At 38.2% G+C, this 21,561-nt stretch overlaps 1 protein-coding gene across 1 annotated transcript in view; it reads left to right on the forward strand.

The window, feature by feature from the left end:
- LOC136858313 (putative leucine-rich repeat-containing protein DDB_G0290503) overlaps window positions 1-19,635 on the forward strand; it is a 43,179-nt gene extending 23,544 nt beyond the window's left edge. The window contains exon 3 of the mRNA XM_067137760.2: window positions 10,743-19,635. Within this exon, the coding sequence (XP_066993861.2) occupies window positions 10,743-14,018 (3,276 nt within the window). The 3' untranslated portion in view covers window positions 14,019-19,635. The remainder of the gene's footprint in view (window positions 1-10,742) is intronic.
- The last annotated feature ends 1,926 nt before the right edge of the window (window positions 19,636-21,561 follow it).

Consider the following 21,561-nt stretch of genomic DNA (forward strand, 5'->3'; position numbering starts at 1 on the left):
AAATATCTAGGGATTACACGCGTAAATACGGTAATACAAAAGAACGAAAAAGAACTTAATGCCAATCATTTGTCTCAGTCAGTTGAGCAGCAGGCTTTCAGTTGAATTATCCTTGTCTGTGCCACCAAGTTCCCTGCTACCAGTATTGTCGCCATCCTAAATGACATCATCTTCACTGCCATCGACAGCATTTGATATCCTGTCTTGTTGACATTTTTTACAATAGTTTCATTCTCAAAACAGCTCAGACAGTGATACTCTATTCACTAATAGTTTCTAGAGTTGGTCTCTGTATTCTCCCAGTTGGTGTATGTGTAGCAGAAGCCACCCCTTCGTAATAGAGTCGTGCTGTAGAAAGTGTGCCAACCCACATGCTGATCGCTTGGGGACGGTCTGAGCAAATTTTAGAAGTAATACTTCTGAATGTAATACATAGTGACTGGAAGCATTCTTTGAATAACCACAGCTGTTGAAATCCAGAACTTTAAGTATATTTCATGTCGGTTCTCTACATTTATTACATCAAGATTTACCTAATCAGCTGTAATGGAGAATAAAGAGAGACCGCAGTGTGCAGGTTAGGTATGCTATCTCTAAGTGCCCAAATAGTGCCATAAGTTCTATGAAAAGAAAAAAAAAATGGGAAAGCTTGCCGTCTTTTTGGATATCTGAAGATGTGGAGGTAATGCATTTTATTATCATAATGTTTAATTATGTATGTTCATTGTCCCCATGTTTTTACTAAAGTATAGTAGGCCTATGATCTGTTAAGTATGTTGACGAGTAAAACAAACTTTATGATTGGATTGCTTTTATCATGTTTTAAACCTACTTCAACAAAAATTACCTGTATTGGCCAGACTTATGAGATATTAAAAAGCACATTGTTAATGATCTCGCCTGCTATATTAATAGCAACATCTGTGATTACCGGTATTTGTTAATAATGATGTTATTGACTCTACGTCTCACTAACTACTTTTAGTCTTTAGTCTTGCAGGAGTTCTTTTACGTGCCAATAAATCTACTGACATGAGGCTGAAGTACTTGAGCACTTGCAAATAGCACCGGACTGAGCCAGGATTGAACCTACGTCATCCTGGCTTGTGATTATTTGTTAACTAAAGTAAACTCGTGTTCTCATCCCAAGGTGGTGCAGCTCTTTTCAGGAATGCCTCCAATGGAGGTGAGCTGCATGCACAGTACCATTTTACCACATACCAATCTTCCTGTCATTCTTAAATCGCTAGCAGTACCAGGAATCAAACCTAAACCCCCAGGAACAGCAGCTAATTATGCTAATCGTTACGCTGTGGAGGCAGACCTTCTTAACTACAAAATGCAGACATATTGCATTGATGCATGCTTGCAATGTGCAGGTTGGACATACGAAACTGTTCACCTGTTTGCATGATGTCATCGGAGCTGCAATACACTATGAAGGTGGACAATTTTAAACTATGAAACACAGATGCACGGCATGACTTTCATGCATGCTTGCATTGCATGGATTGGATGGACAAAACTATTCATCTATTTATGTGATGTCATCGGACCTGCAGTACAGTCTTTACCCACTACGAAGATGAATCATTGTTTGGATGAATACGTGGGGGCATCATATTGTGAGCTTTAATGTTTTTTCATTTTCTTTGTCTTGAAAAGTCAGGGGAGTCTACTATGTGAGGGGGTCTAATACATGAGGAAATATGGAATGAGATCATAATATGTATGCTTGCAAGTTTGAGAGTTTACTACTTAAAGAGTGGCATGCACCATCTTTGAGTATATTACCCCAGAAGTAGAGTCCATTAACACTAGAATGGCCACAGCAGTCATTTTGACCGTTAGCAAATTTCAAGGTAATCCCACGGTCGGTTTTTTTTTTTAAGGCACGAGGTTGTGCTTTTGTGACTTTTAATCTTTTAGGGTTATGCACATTCATGCCAAAAATTACATCAGTAGATGATAAGGGAACACCAATATTGTCCATTATACCTAGGAAGGCCATTTGATCACTTCACTTCCTTGATAGGGAGAGCACTATCCTGCTCAAGTGTCGCTACAGAAGTGCATGTTGTAACTAAATAGTATGCCTCTAGCAGTGATCGCGAATGGATGAGTTAGTACATATCTCTTGTGTAGTACAGTACATAATAATGGCTCAGAGGCAAAAAATCTACTCCTGTTCAGTTATTAGCAAAAGTTGAAAAGCTTGGAGAAGATGAATCAAGCGATGAAGATACATTATCACAATTAGACATAATGTGTGATGATGAGGATTTTATACCTCAACAGTGTGGTAATATGTCGGAGAGTGATAGTGGTTTGGCTAATGAAAATATGTACAAAATGGACTTTTTGTACCTACAATAGATGCAGTTACTTCTTCAACTAGCTGTGATCAATTTTGCAGCAGGGGATGATCCCTTAGCAGCAGACAATCTGTTCGAAGAGTAAATGGAACGAGATGGGAGAGATCATGAACTGCTAAAGCCTCCTTCATTTGCACCAAGGGATCAGTTATGTGATAACGATGGAACAGCTATTTCAACTGTTATAGACAGTAGTGGGAAAACCAAGAGTGAACGTCACAGCTGATGAACAACTCTTCCCAAGCAAAGCTCGGTGCAGGTTCATGCAGTACATGGCCAACAAGCCAGATAAATTTGGCATAAAATTCTGGTTACTGGTAGACAGTGATACTAAGTATGTGCACAATAAGTTTCTTTATCTTGGGAAAGACGAACTGCGACCTGCCAATGAGTCACTGTCTGAAAATGATGTAATGAAACTTATGGATCCATACCTCATGAAAGGAAGTAATATGAACACTGATTTCTCCACATTAATTAAGTTGGCTGAGAGACTAAAAGAGAAGAAAACTAGTATTGTTGTAACAATCAATCGAGTGAGGAAGGAAATCCTGGACTCAATAAAAGCATCACGCATGGATCTGTACAAGACTGTCATACTTCAGAAGGAAGGTCACATTATTCTCATAGTGTGTATATCAAGGAAAAGAGAACAAAAATGTGTTTCTGCTAAGCACTCTACATCCAAGGGTTGAAGCCAGTGAAGAAACAAATAGCTCCCTAGGACTAATGAATTTTACAATGGAACTAAGTATGGTGTGGGTGTAGTTGATCAAATGGTGAGTAAATATACCACTACGGCTGAATGCTGAAGGTGGCCTGTATAGGTATTTTAAAACATACTTGAGCAATAAATTCATGAATAGTCTACAAGGAAGTTACGGGACAGAGAATCTCTCAACATGATTATATTCTTCAGGTAATACAAGAACTAAGATCTAATTTTGTGAAGACAAGATCCCGGTTGAATGAACTCCCTCCACTTCAGCCTGAGCCTCATCCTCAGGTCCAATGTGCCAGTCGTAAACAACGACAATGTCAAGTGAACTCCAATTGCAAACAGAACAAAATCTCTGACACATGTTCTTTGCGCAAGAAAGTAGTCTGCGGTTAATGTTTGCATAAGGTAATCACTTGCATAAATTGCGTATCAAGTGCTTGAATAGATCTGTAAACAGATAGAGACTGTTATTTTTATCATCTCATAAGTTTTCACAAAGGCATTCGATAGCAAGTCCGCCAAAATATTTCACTGTTACCTATTAGAAGTGAAAGTAAATGAACAATTATTAAAACAATGGTTTGTTTTCTATACAATACATTCCAGTGGTTAACTAAGTTGTTTTAAAATAATAATACAGCCTTTATAGGTATAAGGAAATTTCAGCTGATCTAGTGTTAAAGAATTCCATACTACAAAAGTAAACTATTACGAGAGTTATTTACTCTAGGAGTGCCGTCAGAGTGCTGAAATACGATTTACTCTTTTAGTGAATGTTTTAGAAAGTTTGAAATTTATCTGGCTCAAAACATCACTTTGAATCAAGTTTGAATGAAAGAATTGCAGATGAGAACTCGTTGTATAAACTAGCATTTAAACATTTAGGAAGAAAAGAAAAAAAGAAAAAGAGAAGACCTGATCTTAAATTTATTTAGGAAATGATTCTCATTCAACATCATCTAAATATTAACATTTTATGTATTAAGAATTTTTCTAATATACCACTAATGTTTGTTTATTCATTGAGATGGTGAATTATGATAGTTTTTTAAATATTTGGCTAAACAAAAGAAACTGTTAAATTGTTTTTGTTCTTTGATATTTGTAAATACGTTGGACTTTAATAATTGCTGATGAAGGGAACGTATGATGTTCCCGAAACATGTTCAATTAATAAATGATTTTTAATGATAAAAGTGTATTGACAGGGTGGATTCAAGCATATACTATTTTAAACAGTTTTTGATAGGCTTATTTAAGTCAATACAGGAACAAAAATACAAATACCCATTATGGTTAGGTTGTTTTCACACACTATGTGCACTACTACATTCCATCATTTTTTTCTTTGAGAATGTCAATGTAATCTAAATAATCTATGAAACCGTTAAAATGTCTCCCTCTCATTTACTACACGGTATTCTATTTCAGTCAACAGGTCTATTCCTGACTTACACCAGGCACGATGTGAGAGTAAATTCTAACCTATATTTGTGCTTTACTTACTTCTTTAGTAATATATTACAAGATTGTGTTCTTCAACATTTTACTGTTGTAGTAATTTAATCCAGGAGTACCTGAAAGGACTAAATACTTCGGAAGTAATTTACTCTGGTATGGAAGTTGCTGAATGTTAACTTTAAGAGCACTTTACTACAGAAGTGGAGCTTACTTTTCGTTGGTGCATGCCAACCAAAGAGCCACATGATTTGTAGGTGCAGGCTCTTCATGTGTTTTGTCCTCGTTAAAGGGCTTTGGTTGGTTGCATAACATAATATTTTGCACATGTTGCTTTGGATCCATCACTGTTCTGCACTGTGGGTTTTATTGAGATTCTCATCAAAAACTCCACAACTTTCCCTTGTTAGTAATTTCTAAAGCCTTCTCTCTCTACATTACCTTCAAACATGGAGTATTTTTCCTCCAAATTGTTTGGAACTCGAACCTCTGTGGCTCAGGTGGCAACACACTGGCCACTCACTGCTGGGTTCCGTGATTCAAATCCTGGTCACTCCATGTGAGATTTATGCTGGACAAAGCGGAGGTGGAGCAGGATTTTCTCCGGGTGTTCCGGTCTCCTCTGTCATCTTTCATTCAAGCAACACTCTCAAATATCATTTCATCTGTCAGTCATTAATCATTGTCCCAGAGGAGTGTGACAGGCCTTGGCAGCTGGCACAATTCCTACCCTCGCTGCTGGATGGGGGCTTCATTCATCCCATTCCTGACCTGGTCGAATGACTGGAAATAGGCTGTGGATATTTATATACATGGAACTCCTTTATATTTTCAGAATGATGATGCAAGTGTAATAGACTAGTATAACTTGGAAACAATTCTCTAACCCATGGGTAAATAATGGAAATATCAAGCTTGAAATATTATTAATATGATTATTATTATGACTTGTGAGGTGTGGCTATGAAGTTGTTTACATCTATTAGAATTAGTAAGCCTATTATTTTTTTTTACGTAGTTCTGAACGGACTTTATTTGGTATAAAGCATGACTATATTATTTGTCAGGTTATGCCATGCTGTATGTATATTAATATGAGTGTATTTAAGGTAAGGACACGTAATTAATAGTATGTATATATATATGTATGATGTATAAATCCAATGCAATATTGTGCAACACACGATAATAGCTCAGAAGAACGTGTCGCTGGCTCTAGAGAGTTACAGAAAAATCCATTCATTGTAACTAGGCTATTGGAGACTCTCGATATTACGAGAAAACATGTTGTGTTATATTCTTCTAGAAGCCTGGCCAGGCAATATATATATATATAAAGAGGCAGTCTTGAGAGTTGCAAATGAGTTGCTAGCAAAAGTCATAAACTCGTGTTGTGATTCTGTTGACATGCTACTGTAGCAGTCAAATGTTTGTCAAGATGGCGGTTCATTAATGTGTGTGTATAATGCCGTGTATACAATTTGTAAATAAAATAGTGTATACAATTGATAGCATTTCTTGTGCACGTCTTTGTGGTAACATCATTGGCAACCGTGACAAGGACTGAAGAATAACGTTCAGTAACGATAAAAGTGTAAGTGTATCAGAACAAAATGCACGTGATACTGGAAGATATGCCTGTACAACAACTTAAAGACGAACTCGCAAAGAGAAATCTTCCGATGAACAGCAAGAAGAAATCAGTGAAGACACGGTTACGAGAAGATCTCATAAAAAATGGCATCCCGAAAAGTCTCTTATCGAGATGGACGAAACACCGGACTCATCATTGAAAGAAGAGATAAATATAATTAAAATGTGTTCCTACGCAATGAGCATGATGCAGGCACTCAATGACAAAATCTCAGATGTTGATTCACAAGTCAAAACCAACTTAACAGACCAAATTTACAAAGTAAATGATAAACTTTCAGAAAAAATTTCAGACAAAATTTCAGACGTCAATTGCAACCTAACAGAACAGACTGCAAGACCAAATTTCGAAAGTAAATGACAAATTTTTAGACAAAATTTAACTGGACAAATATCACAAGTGTAGTCTACACGCAGGTTTACAAAGTAGAACAGAGCCTAGAAAAGAAAATTTCAACCACAGATGATAAAATTTTGCAGATGAACTCCCAAATGAGTGACGTCACCAATCAATTAACACAGCAGATAATGGACATCATATCAAAACTGGGACAGGTGGAGCAGATCAATAGTAGGGTAAACCAGCTGGAAGGGGACATCTCAAACCTTAAGGAGGAGGTGGGAACCCAGGTTTCCATCATAAAACAACAGGTTGAGGGGAGAATTTCAACCATCAAGGGAGATGTGCAGAATATGAGAGAAAGCATCCGTCATTCGGTGGAAGATAAATTAACTCGAATAGGACCTATCACCACGCCTCTAGGCCCCTCAAACCTAACCGGCAATACAGGACACCTAGACCAGCAGGTGATTATAGTGAGCCTTCCGGAATTCCAGAGGCGACTGGAAGAGAACCCGACTAGCTTCATCGAGGGATTGGTGAGTCTACTAGGAAGAACTAATCTACTGGAGGACATCTTCGTTCAACTCATCACACCGTGGTTAAAAGGGCAAGCCACTACTTGGTGGAAAAAATGAAGTGCTTAAACTTAAACTGGACAGATTTCAAGAGGGAATTCCTTGCTAGGTTTAATTCCGAAGGGGTGAAGAGCTCTGTGAAAAGGAAGATACTGACTGATGCACAACTCACCGACATGAGAGATAGTGCGTTCGTCCTCCAGAAGTACCAGCTCTTCAAGAGGCTGCACTCGGCTGCACCAGACATTGTAGAGCTACTCCACGATAAGATTAGACCACTAGTGAAGGTATCACAACCAAGATCCTTTGATGATCTGCATGGAATCATTGCCCAGTTGGAAGAAGAACCCAAGAGCAAAGCCACGGAAGAGACCAGCTTGGTTAGGAGATGCTACGAGTGTGGAAGAATTGGACACCTGAAGAACAAATGCCCCACTCTGGCGTTGCAGAAACTAGGGCTGGCCCAGTCTGGATTAAGTGGGGTATGGGACCAGGAACAGGAAGGTGCCTCAAGACCTGACAGACAAGCAGCCCTGGACACGTAGGAAAGGGATTGGTCAGACTGTGGGCAGAACAGACCAATCTTGCCCAGTGATCATCTTGAGGATAGACAATGAGAACTTTTCAGCTATACTCAACAGCCAAGCAAGCCATTCATTTGTAAATGGGACTGTTGCCAGATTACTACCGCCTATGAAGTCTCACCATCCTGGAAGGGTAGTGGGAGCAGCGGACAAGGTAACTTATTCCATTCAAGGACAGCTAACCTAACCGCTAAATGCATGGACCTGCCTATTGTAATTAACGTTGCAGTGATTCAGAACCTAATACCTGACATCATATTAGGTCGTGACTTTCTGGCAGAATACAAGATGATCCTAGACTATGCAGTTCATGAAGTCTTTTTCGGAAAAGACAGATGTCTGACGTTCACCTGGCACGATGGAAATTTCCGAACTCACAAGGATACGGAAGTCAACGTAGACCTGGGAGATATCCAGCCAACGCATCTTTAACCAAGTGAAGAAGAGGAGCTGAGATGTGCCTTAAAGAACTTTCTGGAAGTCATCACCAATAAAATAGGATGGACTACCACTGTAATGCACACCACTGAATGCAGCACTTCCTCACCCATCAAGCAAAGTCCATAACCAATCAAACCAGATAAGCGCAACTTTGTCATTCAGAAGATTCAAGGGATGGAAGGGCAATGTCTAATCAAACTCTCTACATCCTGTTGGGCTTTGCCTATCGTCCTACCGAAAAAGAAGAATGGGGAGTATCAACTGTGTGTGGACTTCTGCAATTTGAACGAGAAGACCATTAGTGACACTTACCCCATACCTGACCTGAAAGACTTGCTGAAACAAGTAAGTGGGTTTACGATTTTCAGCACGCTGGATCTCAACTCTGGATACTGGCAAGTGGAGTTCGATGAAAGTTCTAGACCAATGACGGCCTTCATAACACTGAAAGGATTGTACCAGTTTACAGTAATGCCTTTTGGACTCAAGAAAGCTACTGCAACATTCATGTGACTGATGGATAAGGTATTGTCAGGATATGTTGAAGATTTCTGCCAAGTGTATCTTGACGACATCTTAATCCACAGCAAGAATTAACAAGAACACTTTGTACACCTGAAGAAAGTGCAGGAACAACTGAAAATTCATGGACTGACCTACCAACTGGAGAAGTGCCACTTCACCCAGTCCCACGTAGAATATCCTGGCCATGTCCTAATGTCTCAAGGCTTAGAAAGGCAACCGGAGAAGAATCGAGCTATCGAGAAAGCTGAAAATCTGCGGACCAAGCGACAAGAACGTCACTTTCTTGCCTTGTATGGATGGTATAGCAGCTTCGTACCACACTTTGAAGAGAACGCAATACCACTCACAGATCTCCATAACAACCGCCCATTCCGATGGACCAGCAGGGAAGATGCAGCATTCCAAGGTATTAAGGCTGTGATATGCAATGCTCCTGGTCTAGCCCATCTCAACCCTCAACGATGGATGTGCCTGCAGACAGATGCCAGAGACTCCGGCTTAGGAGCAATGTTATTCCTGGAGATAAGTGACGGCGGAAGGGACATCATCGAGTATGCCAGCAGAAAGCTATCTCCCACCGAACAATGCTACTGCACTGCCGAGAAGGAAACCTTAAGCGTGGTGTAGCCCATGGGAAAATTCAGAGGCTACTTGGAGGGAAGGAAGTTCCAGCTCTACACCAATAACGCAGCTCTCAAATGGTTGAACTCAGTCTCTGGCTTAAAATCTAAATTGATGCGATGGGCTCAGTTAATCGCAGAATTTGATTTTGATGTGTGTCACGTCCCAGGACCGACAAACATAGGAGCAGACAGTTTATCTATACACCCGGTGATGGAACCTGAAGTTAGGAGTACCACTGTCAAGAGGGAGTTTCCACAAAATCACTAGAATGAACCCAATGAACCTGTCCTTATGATCGTCAAGAAGGAACTTGATCTGGGAGTAATCAAGCTATGGCAAGAACAAGGCAAGCCCTGTAGGACCATGATGCAGTGGATTAGGAGACAGAACACCAATAGTCAACTCATCCCGAGGGAATTCAAGATGTGCTACAAGAACTTCCGGGCTGGCGGAGATCAAGCTTGAATTATTATTGTGATTATTATTATGACTTGTGAGGTGTGGCTATGAAGTTGTTTACATCTATTAGTATTAGTAGGCCTGTTATTATTTTTACCTAGTTCTGTAGAGACTTTATTTGGTATAAATCGTGACTGTATTATTTGTCAGGTTATGTCATGGAACATCTGCTGTGTGTATATTAATATGAGTTTATTTGAGGTAAGGACATGTAATTAATAGTATATAATTTATTATTACCTGTATATATGATGTATAAATCCAATGCCATATTGTGCAACACACAGTGATAGTCCAGAGGAATGTATCTTTGGCTGTAGAGAGTTACAGAAAAATCCATTCATTGTAAACAGGCTACTGGAGACTCTTGAAATTACGAGAAAACATGTTGTGTCATATTCCTCTAGAAGCTGGCCAGGCAATATATATAAAGAGGCAGCCTTGAGAGTTGTGAATGAGTTGCTAATGAAAGTCGTGAACTTGTGCTGTGATTTTGTTGACATGCTACTGTAGCAGTCAAATGTTTGTCAAGATGGCGGTGCATTAATGTGTGTGTATAATGCCGTGTATATAATTTGTAAATAAAATAGTGTTCACAATTGATAGCAGTTTAGGTGTATGTCTTTGTGGTAGCATCAACGATTGTAGAAAATTAAATTTTATTAGCATATAGTATAAGAGCAGTAGCCCTAAAAATGTTCCATTATCAGAAATAAACATAATTTCATTGATAATGTAATTAAATGGAAAAACATGAGTGTCAGAGTGTACATATTTTAGATTGCCAAGAGATTCCCTTTGATATTTTCATGAGTTGACTGCCTTATATAAAAATAAATTAAGCAGTGGAAGATATCCACTATTTTGGAGCATAAAGCTAATCATAGTAAAGAAAATGGCACTTTGAGACTTGTGGGTTTCTACTATACTGTAAATTATGACAGAGATGCATCTAATCTGGTTCCCTTTTTTTGCATTATACAGGTAGTGACTCAAGAAGCAGAAACAGGGATCACCCAACAGGAGGATGAGTCATGGCTGAAGCTCCAGGAACTCAGCAGGACAGTCCAGCAACTTGCAGATGAACACATAACCCTAGCTAGTGCTAATAGGGAAGCTGAAAGGCAGCAGAAAGTAGAATTACATGATTTACGAACCCAGCATACACAGCAACAGCTTACAATAAAGAAACTTGAAGAAGATGCGTTGGAGCATCAAAAGCTGATGATTTGTCTGCAAAATAAATTAATGAAAAGTGAACAAGAACGGGATAAAATATCTGACAATAACAAACAGTTGAATTTAGTAATTAAAGAGGTTCAGCAGGAACATGAAATCAGCCAAAAAGAAAAGAAAAGACTTCAGGACCAGCTTATTATTGAAAAGACGGAACAACAACAGCTCATAGTAGAAAATAAGAAGCTAGTAGCATTACTGAACGGGAAGAAAGGAGATACAGAAAATGAGATAGTGAGTGAGGAAAACAACGTAAGTCCTGAACCTGAAACTGACGGTGCCAATAGCTCAAGAAGATTACCTGAGCCCAGTCCAAAAGCAGCAGCAGAACTGGAAAGATTCCGAGAACAAATGAAAACTAAACGTGAGGCTCGTCATCAAGCATTACAAGCAATATCAAATGAAATGGAACGTTTACGAGGAGAACTGAATACAGAACGGGCTGAAAAATGTGAGGCTCTTCAACAGTTGGAACAAATGAAAGAAGCAGGAGCCCAAAACCATTCACAAGTACAACTAGAAGAAACTTTAGTTCAGTTAAATAACAAGACAGAAGAGTGTCAGCAATTAGAATCTGAGAAGGAAAAATATAAAACACAAATTATGGCACTGAAAGAGGTTATAGCACTGAGTAAAGAAATGTTAAATGTCAGGGAAAATCAGGTTGCCCAGTTAAAACAATCCATACGAGAAATAGAGGGAACAGTAGTAGGAAACAACAGACCCATTACTGTCGAACTGAAGGCTGAATATGAATCACAAATGGAGAATATAAAAGATTTAAAAGCTCTTTATGAAGAACGCATGAAAATTATTGAAGCTGAAAAGGAAAAATTTATAAGAGAGCAACAAAGACTGAAGGAAGAATTGAATTCTGAAGTAAAACAATCTGCAGAACTTGAAATTCGAGTAAAGGAGTTAGAAAATGCAATTGCCCAGCGTAATAACACAGTATCAGATTTGCAAGACCAGTTGTCTGATTCACTTGACCAAAGCAGAAATCTATCAAATGAATTAGCGTTAATAAATAATATATTCACTCAGATATTAGTAGGAAGCGATACAGATTTGGATAAATTAATCAAAGTTCTCCAAGAAAATCATGATCTCATGACAGAAATAACTACAAATGAAGAGTCTGACGATACAGCCGCTAGTCTACCCAAATTACTGCTCAATCTTATCAGTCAAGTTAACACTTCATGTAATGGTGATACAGATTCTTCTATTGGAAATGAAGCTTCATGTACTTCAGTTCCACAAGGGGCTATTTCAACATCAAATGAAATAGGAAAAGCAAATGAAGAAGCCGGATTGAACTTGAATGCCCAAGAGATAGCTTCTAAGCTCCCTAAAGTCTGGAAAGTATTAATTGAGTTGATCAGCCAACAAGTGGTGCCATCAACATCAATGGATAACAGAGAAACTTGCTATAAGAGCATTGATACTCCTAATGGACCAAGGCTCACAATAAGTGTTAGTAAAACTTTCTTAAGGCTGAAAGATTTAATTCTTGAAAAGAGGTCTTTACAAAAAGAATTAACAAATCTAAAACAACTCAATGGACACTTAGAAAGTAAACTGATGCAACAAGAAAGGCGTCTGTCACTTGTGTCTTCTGAACTACGAAAGACTTGGAGTGTTGTAGGGCGTATGCGCACTCAATACCAACAATTGCATACTCATGAAAAAGTACTCCGTTATGAATTACAACAGAAGAGGAAATTACTTAATGAACTAAAGGAAGAACTAGAATATTGCAGAGAAAAGTGGGTGGAAGCTAGAAAAAAGAATTCTGAGTCAGAAGTGGAATGGAGAAAACTAAGGAGAGAATTTTCACAGCGCAAAAAGGAGGTTGAAGATTCATTTAATAATTCTGGGGAAAGTGGCTATTCTGATGATAGAGGCGATGACAGTGGAGACGATGACACTGGTCAAAGACAATCACCTATGCAAGGTCTTCAACCTTCTGTTAATGAACTGGACAATTTTGAAGACTTAACAGTTAGTTCCAGTGATATATTAAGTGAAACTGAAAATACAGAAGACTCAAGCAATTCAAGTCATAATTCATCTCTACCTGACCTAGTGTCTGCATCTACAGACTCTAATATGCCCTCTCTATTATTATCTAATGAATTATTTCCAGAACCAATAGAAGAAAATACTACACCAACACAAAATGACCAACCCACTGAAGAATGCCCAACTATCTCTCTCATTGCATCATTAAAACAGCAACTAGCACAATTATCACAAGATTTAGAAATCATTACTTCAAATATGGATCTTCCAGAAAATTTAAGAGCAATAAAATCAATATTCTCACTGCCTGCAATTCAGATTCCAGAACATATCATACACAGCTTACATTCTAAACCAATAACAGAAATTAATAAGTGCAGAAGTTCAGAAAAAGCAAGAAAGGAAAACAGAAGCCCAGAAAAGGTGAGACATGAATGCACGGTCACAGAACCAGCAAAAGGTGAAAGCAGAAGCCCGGAAGAAGTCCTGGATGCTCGTGCAGCAAGACTGAAGAGACTCGAGGAACAGTCCCAACAGCTGTTTAACAAGATAACTAGGACAACACACAGGAGCACAGCACTATCAAACAGGCTTGAAGAACTCCATGAGCAGTATGGTGCAGCAAGACCCTCCAATGACATTCCCAACTCCTCTTCGTCATCAAGTGTTCAACCAGTACAGCAAACACCCAGTCGAAGTCCAGAGGAAATTCTACAGGGTCGTGCAGCCAGGTTGAAGAGGTTAGAAGAGCAATGTCAGCAGTTGTTCGATAAAGTAACAAGAACAACAGAGAGGAGTACAACTCTGAGCAATCAGCTTGATGAATTACATCAACAGTATGGGCCACAAGAGACAGCTTCCTCTTCCAGTAACATTCCTGCACCGCCCCCTCTTCCAGCCAAACTTCCATCCCAAAGACTTCCAACATGTCAAGATGACTCTCCAGACGCACCACATGAGCCTCGACAAGAAGAAGAAGAAGAAGAAGAAAATAGATGAAACAATAAAATGCTTTATGTTACCAGACTGAATGACTCTGAAAAAATGAAGGTAAAATGGCAACAACAACAATAAACAATAACAACACTTCTGACACAAAGTCACTGAAACACAATGAGCATGTAAATTCTGGCCATTGTCTTAAAGAAAAGTATAATTACAAAGAACTACACTTCAGTAACTTTTAAGTAAAGAGGTATGGCGACCTCCTAAGAGATTCCCATACATGCAAGTCTGAGACTAAAGGAATGGAAGTACATCAGAACGTATTTTATAGTCTAGTTCCAAGAAAATTACATGATTCATGCTTCTCATCTTTTAAAATAAATTCAATATAATAAAAGGAGAAAGTATGTCAAAATTTAATTTCCTAAAGTTCATTGAATATACATTATTACAATATTAAGAGGATATTTGCTAATTTAGACATGTCAGTATCTTAAAAACCATTAAGAAGTAAATAGTTTGCAATATTCTTTCATATAAGAAAAATGTGTTTGATAATTTGTAATTTAGCACTGTATATGTTGCAGTAAAAGAAGAAAGTCCAGTGGTGATTAACCTCTCCCAGTGATTTTTGACTTTATTGTAACTACTGGTAAAAGTTGAATATATCCATATCAAATACTGATGTAATAAACATTCACCAGCAGTTGAATATTTTTACTCACCTACATGAAGCATTTGTACTACGCTCAGAAAATAATGAAAAATATAAACTGATACTCAAGGGAAACACAAAATTAATATCAGGCTGAAGATTATATTTTTAATGATGCATGATTTAATCATACTGCACAAATACTACTGTGTAATTGTATATAGTTGATAATGATGATGATGATGATGATGATGATGATGATTAGGTTTGTTGTTTAAAGGGGTCTAACAGCTAGGTCATCGGTCCTAATTTACATAGTACTTCTAGTAATAGATACTTTAAAAATAACCTAGAAGCATCTCTCGTCAAGTTCAAATAAACAGGTAAATTTCAATAATTCTTGTATAAGTTCGTGTCTTATAATATTTTACAGTACTGATAGCGGCATTAAGACATTGATAGTAACATCAAGAGAATCAGCTGTCCTTCTGTTCTTAATCAGCTGTCCTTCCCATATTAGCTTATTTGCTATTTGTTGGTCATGCTTCCTGTCGTTCGCATGACCAACAAATGGCAAAAAGGAAATATGGGAAGGACACCTGATTCAGAAAGTGATGAAACCAACTAGAGGGAAAAATATCCTGGACGTGGTGCTGGTAAAACCAGATGAGCTCTATAGAGAAACTGAAGTGATAGATGGTATTAGTGATCATGAAACTGTTTTTGTCGTAATTAGAAATAAATGTGATAGAAAGGAAGGTCTTAAAAGTAGGACTATTAGGCAGTACCATATGGCTGATAAAGCAGGCATGAGGCAGTTTTTAAAAGTAACTATGATCGGTGGAAAACGGTAAATAAAAATGTAAACAGACTTTGGGATGGGTTTAAAGCACTTGTTCAGGAATATGAAAACAGGTTTGTACCTTTAAAGGTGGTAAGGAATGGTAAAGACCCACCTTATTATAATAGAGAAAAAAAAGAGACTAAGAACGAGGTGCAGATTGGAAATAAATAGAGTTAGAAATGGCTGTGTAAGTAAGGAGAAATAGAAGAAACTTACTAAGGAAATTGAATCTAGCAAAGAAGGGAGCTAAGGATAATATAATGGCAAGCATAATTGGCAGTCAGAAAAATTTTATTGAAAAATGGAAGAGTATGTATATGTGTTTTAAGGCAGAAACAGGTTCCAAGAAGGACATTCCAGGAATAATTAATGAACAAGGGGAGTGTGTATGTGAGGATCTTCAAAAGGCAGAAGTATTCAGTCAACAGTATGTAAAGATTGTTGGTTACAAGGAAAATGTCAAGATAGAGGAGGAGACTAAGGCCAAAGAAGTAATAAAATTTACATATGATAACAATGACATTTACAATAAGATACAAAAGTTGAAAACTAGAAAAGCGACTGGAATTGATCAGATGAATGGAGAGTTGCTATAGTAGCCCCTGTGTATAAAGGAAAGGGTGATAGACATAAAGCTGAAAATTACAGACCAGTAAGTTTGACATGCATTGTATGTAAACTTTGGGAAGGCATTCTTTCTGATTATATTAGACATGTTTGCGAAATTAATAACTGGTTCGATAGAAGGCAATTCGGTTTTAGGAAAGGTTATTCCACTGAAGCTCAACTTGTAGGATTCCAGCAAGATATAGCAGATATCTTGGATTCTGGAGGTCAAATGGACTGTATCACGATTGACCTGTCTAAAGCATTTGATAGGGTGGATCATGGGGGACTACTGGCAAAAACGAGTGCAATTGGACTATACAAAGTAGTGACTGAATGGGTTGCTATATTTCTATAAGAAAGATCGCAGAGAATTAGAGTCGGCAAAGTTTTATCTGACCCTGTAATAATTAAGAGGGAAATTCCTCAAGGCAGTATTATTGGACCTTTATGTTTTCTTATTTATTAAAAAGTATGAGTAAAGAAGTGGAATCAGAGGTAAGGCTTTTTGTGGATGATGTTATTCTGTATAGAGTAATAAATAAGATTGTGAGCAACTGTAACATGACCTCAATAATGTTGTAAGATGGACAGCAGGCAATGGTATAATAAACGGGGTTAAAAGTCAGGTTGTGTGTTTCACAAATAGGAAAAGTCCTCTCAGTTTTAATTACTGCGTTGATGGGAGTAAAGTTCCTTTTGGGGATCATTGTACCTATGTGTTAATATAAGGAAAGATCTTTATTGGGTTGTAGTAAGGATGTAAAGGAGAGGGCATATAAGTCTCTGGTAAGACCCCAACTAGAGTATGGTTACAGTGTATGGGACCCTCACCAGGAATACTTGATTCCAGAACTGGAAAAAATCCAAAGAAAAGCAGCTCGATTTGTTCTGGGTGATTTCCGACAAAAGAGTAGCATTACAAAAATGTTGCAAAGTTTGGGCTGGGAAGAATTGGGACATTTGTAGACTTCGCAAAGCCTACGACTCAATAAAAAGGAACACACTACTGAACATCCTACGCAACAGAGGATTGGATTCTACGACACATGCATTGGTGGGGGAAACACTGAAGGCTACAACCGCTAGAGTAAGATACCAGAGTATGTTGTCAGACAGCTTTGAAATTAAGACAGGAGTCCGACAAGGGGATGGTCTGTCGCCAATATTATTTAACCGAGTTTTGGATGAAATGGTGAAGCAGTGGAGACAATTGAAAAGAACCATGGGAATTGAAGGTGTACAGATTGGATATAAGATCAAAAACAATGTCATAGTGGATTGCCTTGCCTTCGCAGATGATATGGTGTTGTTACATGAGAAGGAAGAAGACGTGAAGTTGGCACTAGCAAATCTAGCTGAGACTGCAGCAAAGGTTGGTCTAAAAAAGCCTACAACAAGACGAAGGTACTGAATACGAAGACCAATTGGAATGTAAAAGGCCAAGTGGTAGAGAGAGTCGACAGCTTCCGGTACCTAGGTGAGAACATCACAGATAAAGTACACAGCAACAAAAGTTTTTTTTTTTGCTAGGGGCTTTACGTCGCACCGACACAGATAGGTCTTATGGCGACGATGGGATAGGAAAGGCCTAGGAGTTGGAAGGAAGCGGCCGTGGCCTTAATTAAGGTACAGCCCCAGCATTTGCCTGGTGTGAAAATGGGAAACCACGGAAAACCATCTTCAGGCTTGCCGATAGTGGGATTCAAACCTACTATCTCCCAGATGCAAAACCTGTCCCGCCTCCACTTTGTCCAGCACAAATCTCACATGGATTGACCGGGTTTTGAACCTCGGTATCCAGCGGTGAGAGGCCGACGCGCTGCTGTCTAAGCCACGGAGGCGCAACAAAAGTACCACTGACAGAGCTCAACTGCTGCTGAAACTACGATTCGCAGCCATGACTACATATGGAAAGAAGAACCTCTCGAGGAATGCCAAACTGCGACACTACACGATAACTATCAGGAATGCTGCATTATATGCATCTGAAACATTGACATTGGGCAAGAGAGCATGCATACAATTGGAGGAGGAGGAAAGAAGAATCTTGAGACATATATGGGGCACCAAAAAGCAAGGTGAAATCTCGGTACACAGATCAAGGGAGGAACTATATGCGAGTATAGAACCAATCTTGAGTGTGATAAGAAAGAGAAGGTTAAGATTTGTTGGACATCTCATGAGGATGGATGAGAGTAGGCTGACAAAGAAGATATGGAATGCAACCTGCTTAATTAGAAATAACTGGATGAAGGAAGTCAGAGAAGATTGGGAGACTATTGGCATAAAGGAAAAATATCCACTGATGACAGTACAGGATAGATCCAAATACAAAAAGCTCGTGGAAGGTCACAGATGGACAGATACCAGGATCCAGATTCAGATCACGGAAGCAGAGAGAAAGAGGAGGAATGAGAGAATGAAGAGGTATTGAGAAGAAAGAAGATGTGCCGAACAAGTCACTCGTGATCCTCAGGGGTTGTAATGAAGCGAATAGAATAAATAAATATTCAACGTTCACTCCTTCTTTCAATGAATATTAACTATACCAGCAATAGTTAACAGTCACTAAAATTCAATTTTTTCTGTTATATAAGACTTTTAAGAGAAATAATTTAAAATGTCTTAAGTTAGTATTCATGGTATTGCAAACTCCAAATAGAAATATCCTAAAAGTCTTCTTCTAATACATATTAAAGCACCACGACTCAATGACCTCATATCTAAATTCACACATCCCATTAGGGCAAAATAAACAAACAAACTTCATAGAAAGTTTAAATATTTTGTTACTAAATGATGAGATTCATTATTCAACACTTACTCTGAAAAAGAAAAACTTGCATTATAAATTCAAATGTTGCCATTTCTTACATCTAACGTAGAAAATTATAAGATATTTAAGGTACATATTGGTAAATGACTTGATTTTTGTATTTTTCTTTTTTATATTTTCTGTGTTTATGTACAGTAGGCCTATTCATTGCACAGCTGACTGTAATATACTTCATGTAAAATGAATATTAAGATTTGAAAATATATTTTAATATACATTTACTTTATTTGTGCTACAACAAATACTTCATCTAAGCACAAAATATTGGCACTATAAGCTTTATTGTTGGCCCCATAAGTCACGAACAGCTACTGCAATCATCACAGAAGGGTTGTGTGTTGGTGAGATAAGAGTCATTTATGTCAACAATTTGCTTCAACCAGAAACTACCACCCAAAACTTTCCTTCAGGAATTCAAAACTGTTATGATATAAAAACAGTTAAATGTAAAACAGTCATTACTCAACTTCAGAACTCTTGACCCATACCTTACCTTTACCCTCCTTCCAACGTTCAAGACAATCCATCTACTCCAATTTTATTGTGCACCTAACACTATTTAAGAATTTGTTCATGATCTAGAGAATCCATGAAGTAATGGCTAAAAATTGTATACAATAAAGAAAAAAAAGAAAAAACCCAACAAACTAAAACCTAAGATGTTATCACTATTACTCATTGTAAACAAAGAAAAGTTCAGAAATTACATTTTCTATTACTTTTGCAATCTACAGTTTTTCATTAGAATTAATATTAGTGGAAATATTGAAGAATTAATTTACAACCTAAGTTGCAACCCTTTTTCTTTCAACCTAAGTTCCATAAAATAGTGGTTATCCATTTTCATGATATCTTACCAGACAAGAAAACAGGCCTCAATGCATTTTTGTATGACAATGACTTCCGCACATCTAATTCAAGGTAAACACAAATTATGCAGCAAGAATTCAAAGCTGAAAGAAGAAAAGACAATTTCCTTAAATACAAGTTACAGGGTGATTTAATTATGATGTACACATTAAACATCTTCTAAATTGTAAATATTGATCTTCTGTCTTCATGAAGGTATATGGTAGTAAAGGGCTCATAAAATCTTTCTTCCATAACATCATTAGTCACTGTAACCAAGGCAACCAGTGCTGCTGCTGCTACTACTACCACTACCACTACCTTTTTGCGAGGGTGTGGAAAATCTTTCATAAGACGCTTGTGAGGGTCCGCACTCAACAAGTGTGTGGAGATTCTTATCCACTAGAAACCACACACCCTTTTCCCACGATGTTTGTCTACATCCCAAAACCGCTCTCGCATTACTTCAGGACGGTGTCAGGCTTAATGCATCTTGTGCTTCTTTTTCCTTCTTCTGCTTTACTTTCTGTCGTAATCATCCAGATCCTTCTTCTTCTGACGCAGAATATTTTCTACGTAGACTGCCAACTTATCCCAAGACTCTTGACTTTGCAGCATTACTGACACGATGCCTTCTGGTGTCAATTCTCCCTGCATAACTTCTAAGCATCTTCTTTGTGGCAGCCAATGAACACACACAAAGTATGCAATAGATCATCGATATCACTGCAGTATATGTACACCGGGCTAGTTGCCAGCCCTAGTCTACGGAGTCCATTACCTGTCAAGAACTGTGTGAGATAATAGTTCAATTCACCATGATTTTGGCCAACCCATACACTGGCATCAGTCTTTTCGTCCATTTTCCTCTAGAATCGTCTTCCCATCTCGTTTGCCATCATTGCATTCTGTGACTAAGAGCCAAAGTCTTTGCCCGTCTCCTTCCTAGCTCTTTTTGTGTGAGCCAAATTTCTTGTCTTTCAAAAGCCAACAAGTCAATAGGAGCTATTGCTGCTACTACTAGAACCGCAGGTTCTGATACTGTATGATACGCGCCTGCAATTTGTAAAGCTGCTCTCCATTGTACAGCTGCAATTCTTGTCTGATACTTCGTAATTTTTAATGATTCAGCCCTAATTTCAGAACCGTATAGAAGTATCGATTTGACAGTCAACATGAGAAGCCGCCTTTTACTAGATTTCGGTCCCTTGATATTTCCCATGAGTCTACTTGGTGCAGTCATGGTTTTCGCTACCTTATCTGTTACCCATTGAATGTGGTCCCAAAATGTAAGCTTAGTATCAAGCCTTACTCCAAGATATTTTGTGCTCCTAGTTGTTTCGATGACTATCTGCCCGATCTGCATCAGTACAACAGTATTAACCCTTTTCCTCGTCAGATGGAAATTTCCGTTTTGTGATCTGCGAGTTCTAACCTATGATTTATCATCCATTCCTTAACTTGTAGCATCACCTGATTCAGTTTAAACTGAGCCAACTCTAGGTTATGGGTTACTATCAGGACAACCACATCATCAGCATAACCCACAAGTTTCACATCTTGTGGCATCTCCAGCCGTAACAAACCATCATACATGATGTTTCAAAGGTTTGGTCCAAGAATTGAGCCTTGCACTACACCAGCTGTGAGCTGTTTTCTTCTCTGACCATCTTCCATGTCGTATAACAATGTACAATCTTTCAAATAGTCTCGCAGTATGTACATGAGATATTCTGGTAGCTTGAACGTTTCTTGTAAAGCTTCCAAAATATCACTCCATCTTGCCAAGTTGAAAGCATTTTTT

This window comes from Anabrus simplex, chromosome 1, assembly GCF_040414725.1.
Source record: "Anabrus simplex isolate iqAnaSimp1 chromosome 1, ASM4041472v1, whole genome shotgun sequence".
NCBI lineage: Eukaryota > Metazoa > Arthropoda > Insecta > Orthoptera > Tettigoniidae > Anabrus > Anabrus simplex.